The sequence below is a fragment of the Lissotriton helveticus genome, chromosome 5_1, assembly GCF_964261635.1.
Source record: "Lissotriton helveticus chromosome 5_1, aLisHel1.1, whole genome shotgun sequence".
Lineage (NCBI taxonomy): Eukaryota > Metazoa > Chordata > Amphibia > Caudata > Salamandridae > Lissotriton > Lissotriton helveticus.
In genome coordinates this window covers 2,011,841,625-2,011,847,624 of record NC_136065.1, presented here as the reverse complement: position 1 = coordinate 2,011,847,624, position 6,000 = coordinate 2,011,841,625, and the positions used below count along the sequence as shown (strand labels likewise).

Genomic DNA, 6,000 nt, shown 5'->3' with positions numbered 1-6,000 from the left:
GCCCATGACGTCCTTCAACGACGGTTCTTCATCCAACAGGGAGTCATCCCCAAAGGTGGCCGGGGGTTTGGTCATACCACTCGGAGAGCCCTTAGTGAGGGTATAGCGATCCATAACGTTGGACTGCACAGGACCTCCCCGAGTTGCCGGTCTGGTCTTGCGCCTCTCCGCCTCGGGCTTGGTAGTCATTTTAGGTCGTGCGCCCCGGAGGGTATTCTGAGACCTAGTAAAAATGGCGACACTCTATACGCCCGGATCAATTCGGAGAATAGGTGGAGGGCCAGCCACTGATCAAAGAGCAGCGAAAGTCCAGATCACTAAACGATGACGTGGTAGTGAAAGAAACAAACGACCAGGGCGACCAAGGCAAAGTCAATGAGGCCAGACCACAGGAATCGAAACTGAAAGTAGAAGACCGGGCATGGGAGCCTCGTCTGGGCCGTTGTTATTCGATTACCACCCGGCTGGCAGAGAAGGCAAGTCCGGGGCAGTACTATGGAGCAGGCCAGAAATTTTCAAAAGTCCTTATTTTCGGTTCCCGGGGACCAAATCGCAATCTGAAAACGGATAAATGATCAGCCAGGTCACGACCACAAAAGCCCGTCGTCTAAATCAGGATAAGATACAGGATGATCGGTGGAGGTGGCGAAGGTCCGGGAGCTCTGAGCTCACGCGACCATCTTGGGTGCGCGCTAAGCTCCTCCCCCTCTGTCTGCAGGTTCTTATGTGGGGTGGGAGTTGCTGCACGCATTGCCCTTCAGACATACTTCCAGTCCACGTATTGTGGCAGTATTGCCACTGCTGATATATACTCATTCTACTCCGCCTCTCATCTCTTGATTATAAATGATTAATGGTTCTGCCCCTCAAGGAGGCCCAAGGTATGCGGATGAGAAATGGTCAATCAGTGCTTCCTCACTGCTGGATTATCTATATAGCCGGAGGCTAGGGTTCCTTCCAGCGGCAACACATGTAGTCATTGATGTGTGTAGATGCTCCCTCCGGCAGATGGGGTGGTGAGAGAAATTGACAGATTGGACGCCATTGTGGCAGGTCAGTGTACTGGAACAGGTAGTCCAGCTGGAAGACTTCCAGAAGTGGGACATCATTGGAATCTCCACCCCTTGAGATGTAATGTGAGGCACAGCGTTGCAATCATTTTAGGAAAAGCAAATTGAGTATCAATTACAATGCAGCAAATTCTACCAATACTTACAACTCTGCCACTCTCTTTCCCAGTATCTTAAAGACCTCACAGTCCTTCCAGAGTTTAGTCCATTAGGGGCCAAGCTGTCCTCCTGGGAGACCTGGGCTCACACAAAATAACAAAGATATACCAATCACTGGTCACAAATAGCTCAAACACATTACCTGCACTTAGAGCGGCGTGGGAAGCAGACATTGACACACTAGATGATGATGATGATTGGACGGAGTGTTTTGTGGGCTCCCAGAGCGGCAGTGATCTCAATTAAAATGTCTTCACAGAGCTTACTACAAGAGACATCACCTATGGTGCATGGGAGCGATTGACTCCCAGGTATGCCTCTGCTGCAGGGCGAATGATGGTACTTTCCTCCGCATAGTGTGGAGCTGCATGGCATTAGCTCAGGTGATGTTTTGCCTAGGGGAGGTCCTCCTGGGTTATTCCGTTAGACCCAAAGTTGATTCTTCTTCATAGTACAGAGGATATAGGTGGGAACAGATATAAACAATTGCTGTTGTTCCTGGGTTCACATTTGCGAAAAGATGTATAGCCAGGGTGTAGAAGCGGACACACCTCCATCCCTCAGGATGTGGAAAAAGTGGATGGACTATTGTGTGGGTCTTGAGGTGGCAGTGTATCAGGTAAGAGGATGCACCCAAAATACCCCAATATTTGGCAGAGGTGGGCTGACTATAGGGATATTGTCCTGGCACATGTTCCCTCTACTGACTCCCTTCTAGATAAGTAAACCAGAGCTATGGAGCCGGGGAGCAGTGGACTGATGTACATGTTTAATGCTTAAGGCAGTCAAGGCTATTCATAGTGTCATGTGGAACTTGGGTGGGATAGTTTGGATCGACTGTGCAAGTTTATTTGTTGTCGCTGAACATATCTGTTTCTAGAACAGATATGCGAACATACTTCAGTTTTAAGGGTATCTTGGAAATTAAAACCATACTACAGTGCCTGAGAGCCTTATTATTAGTGTCTCATAAATCCTTAGGCAGCAAGTAGTAGAAGTTACCTGCTACTGACATGAAGCTCCTGGTTGAGAATGTTGTCAAGTATGAAGACTAAGGACTTGACCCGAGCTGTTAGTGTTAAAGGTTTAAGCAAAACTCTTGAAGAGCTACTAGCCAGCTGTCATTGAGATAGCATTGCTTGCTTGGTGAGAAGAGGAATTCCATTTGCCGTCCACATAGGCGCCTGGAAAGATTGTGATTTAGGGCCAGATGTAGGACGGCTATTACCGGTCGGTAACGGCCGAAATTAACGAATTTCGGCCGTCACCGACCGGTAATAGGCTTTTGTTATGTAGGGGGCCAATTTACAGATTCGGTAAATACCGAATCGGTATTTACCGACTCGGTATTTACCGAATCATCATTTACCGATTCGGTTTTTACCGAATCGGTAAATAACATGTAGGAAGCACTTTAAAGAGTGCTTCTGTGCTTTAAGGATTCATTATTTACCACCAACTATTAGTTGGTGGTAAATAACGAATATCTCTGTATATGCAAATCTGTGCATTTACACCTGTGCCATGTGACAGACATACATGACCATAGGGCATGTATGTGTGCCACATGTGCACACAAGCACTATTCAGGGGTGCAACAGGGTGTCAAAGCGACACCCTGCCACCCTTGACTCTTTCCCTATTTTACCGAATCGGTAATTACTGATTCTGTAATTGTCATTCATTCCTATGGGCCTCCAGGCCCATAGAAATGAATGGCAATTACCGAATCAGTAAATATCGATTCGGTAAATACCGAATCTTAACGATTCGGTAATTTTTACCGAATTATTAGCTACGTAGGATTTACCGATTCTAAAATACCGAATCGGTAAAATTCGGTATTTTAGAATCGGTTAATCCTATTTACCTACATCTAGCCCTTAGAGTTCTGTCATCAACAAATTCTTTCATGAGTTCATGTAAAGACTTTACAAGACATTCACCAACAGTGGGGCCAGCAGAGAACCTCAGGGGTCTCCACAATTTAGTAGAAGAGGGAATACACAAACCATTCGAGATTTCCTTCCAAACCCATTGAAGAGAATTTCACGGTTGGCTGTGTCAAAGATCGATGACAGCTCAAGTAGTATTAGGTAGTATTACGTAGTAATAAGTATCTTCATTGTTGCCTAATAAGTGGATTATGTCGTCAACATGTTTCAGAGTTCACCTTCCACTTCTTTCTGGAGAAGATGCTTGAAAAAATTACCTGTGCTCTACTTGGCCGACCTTCGGTTAGTGCCTTTCTTCTTGGTCTGTTATGGCACATATTTATCAGCAATCTCTAATACTAGGCCAACATGTAACCGATTTCAAATATAAACTAATACTTCAATACAACAGCAGCTCAGTCTGCTGCAGCCATCTTGTCCTTTGGCCAGATGGCAGGTGGCATTGCACTTTCCCCACTAGTAAGCAGCACTGCAGCTGGTACAGTGATTTCAAAGGCTGTTGATTCATAGGAATGAGCCAGAAATGTGCCTCAGGCATAGTGCTCCTCCTTCAAGTCTCAGTGACGTGTCTGGGGAGGGATGTATTGGGTGCCTATTGCAGACACGAGATCATGTTGTGACTATTAGAATTAAGTATTGAACACCCAAAATAAAGCACACTTGTACCAAAGTGGCTGGTTTTAGGTACTGGGTACAGACATGTTGGCAGGACCTATCATTTCCCTTACATTAAATATACTTAGAATGCACTTTGATTCAGCTCCTTACTTATGGCTGGACGGCTCGGTGGTCCATCTCACTTCCCTACTCCTTATTTCATAGTTTTCCTCTCTATTTGTGTTTGGCCAGCCCATTAACGTTTAGTTCTCAGAGTACTCAGGTTGACGTATACTCCTACTATTGATGTCAGAGCGGCTTCGAAGTGGCTGGAAAAGATTTGTTTCTCTCTCTCTGTCTAACAGCTCTTCGTTCTCTTTTTCCCCCTCACCCAAAATCCTCTCGCCTCCCATACCCTCCATTTTTGTGTTCTTTTTTTTTTTTTTTACTTTTTGCTGCCACAACTCTATCAGTGGATAGCCATCCTGAAACCACCTCAAGATGGCTGAACCAACTGAGCATAAGTGTTGGCACTTATGAATGGATTTGTTTTATTTTAACAGATCTCATTCAAAGATGGCTATCACAGATGCACACATATACACAGCAGCTATCTTCAAATGGTGTTTGTTGAAATAAACCTAAATGCATTCAAATATGGATGCCAGAAATGTATGCGCATTCATGGTGACCCTTTTTGAGCAGCATTTATTAAAACATTACAAATATATTCAAAGATGGCCTATGTGGATGCCCACACATCTGCCATATTTGAATGCATGGGTAATACTTTAAAACCTGCACCAAGGTGCCCTCTATAGATGCACACACATTTGCAGCAGCTATCTAACCCAAAGCATTGGAAATGCCAAGAGGTACTGGCCTTGCCAATGCTTGTATTTAGTTGCAGTGAGAAATTTCACAAATATATAATATTCAATATTTTCTATGAAGTGCATAACTTTCCTTATCCAAGTCAAAATTCAGGAATTTCTTAATCGTTCTACATAGAGAAAACGTTTTTTTTTACATTTTAGTGAGCCATAGCTTAGCTGTTTTCTAGATCTGCTGAGGTCACAATGACACAAGTCTTAAGAGCCATGCCATACACTCTTGCTCTCTCACTGTATCAGCCTCAACCAAGACTCAGAATTTAATTTATTTTGAAATAGGTTTTTAAGGAGGACACATTGTGAAGTGCACACCCTCGGAGCCCAGATAGAAGAAGGGGAAGACTTCTTCATTCATAGTGTGGCTAAACGTATGGATTAGAGACATGGTGTCAGCACTATAGAACGAGACCTGCCCACAGTCACAGTCCAGAAAGACACCGATGCAGCTCACATTTCCATGGTGGGGTAGTTGGTCCCAAGATTCGGGAGAGGTGTGGATTTGGAAGTGGTCTTGATCAAATTCCAGTGCCCACACTCCTTCCTCTGGCGTTAGGTATAGTGGCCCTTTCCTCCGCACAGATTTCGTGGCCACTCCCAGAGCCCAGATGCTCGATGAAAAATCCACCTCCACATGCCAAAAATGGATATCTACAGTGAAGCCCTCGGTGCCCAGGACACATGGCGAGGTGTCAAAGCGCTTTGGGGTGTTGGGTAAATCCTCGTTCTCCAACATACATGTTGCATTCTTTAGATCGTCTGATACAATGATAGATGGATGAGCAGTTTCTGGATCCAACATCAGGTCCACTAGCAGGGAAGAGAGAAAAAGGAAGTTATGAGGGGAAGCAAGAGGGATGCTGGGAGATAACAGTGATATTTGGAGGAGGGCAGTAAACCAAGAAGTCAACAATGAATGAGGAAAAGAAAGAAAGAGTGAAAGTGGTAAAGACAGAGGAGTAAATCACAGGAGGGAGGGAAATGAGTGAGCGAGAAAGTTCTGTGATGTGAGAACAGAGAGGAAACATTTGCATTCCTTCAGGTAATATTGGTTATGATGGATTATCTGTTCACCTTTTAGAATATATATATTTGACATATGCTATTAGGACTACAAAAAGTTATTAATGTCATGTTATCACACATGTTACAGGGAGCTGCACCAGTGCCACCTAGTAGCAGCTAGCAGCAATAGCACCCAGCACAAAAAATACCCTTGCTCAGGCAGGGCCCCTTGAATTTTAATTTTCCAACCCAGGCAGTAACATGTTTTCTAAGTAACTATAAGTGGAGGTACAGTGTCACTAAAGATTCTGTACAGTGTAACTG

The 6,000-nt window shown here is 44.5% G+C and overlaps 1 protein-coding gene across 3 annotated transcripts in view; it reads right to left on the bottom strand.

Moving 5' to 3' along the window:
- Positions 1 to 4,921: 4,921 nt before the first annotated feature.
- LOC144756180 (E3 ubiquitin-protein ligase TRIM39-like) overlaps positions 4,922 to 6,000 on the bottom strand; it is a 472,432-nt gene continuing 471,353 nt past the window's right edge. For all 3 annotated transcript variants that reach the window (XM_078645771.1, XM_078645770.1, XM_078645772.1), the window contains one exon: positions 4,922 to 5,481. In XM_078645771.1, the coding sequence (XP_078501897.1) occupies positions 4,958 to 5,481 (524 nt within the window). In that variant the 3' untranslated portion in view covers positions 4,922 to 4,957. The remainder of the gene's footprint in view (positions 5,482 to 6,000) is intronic.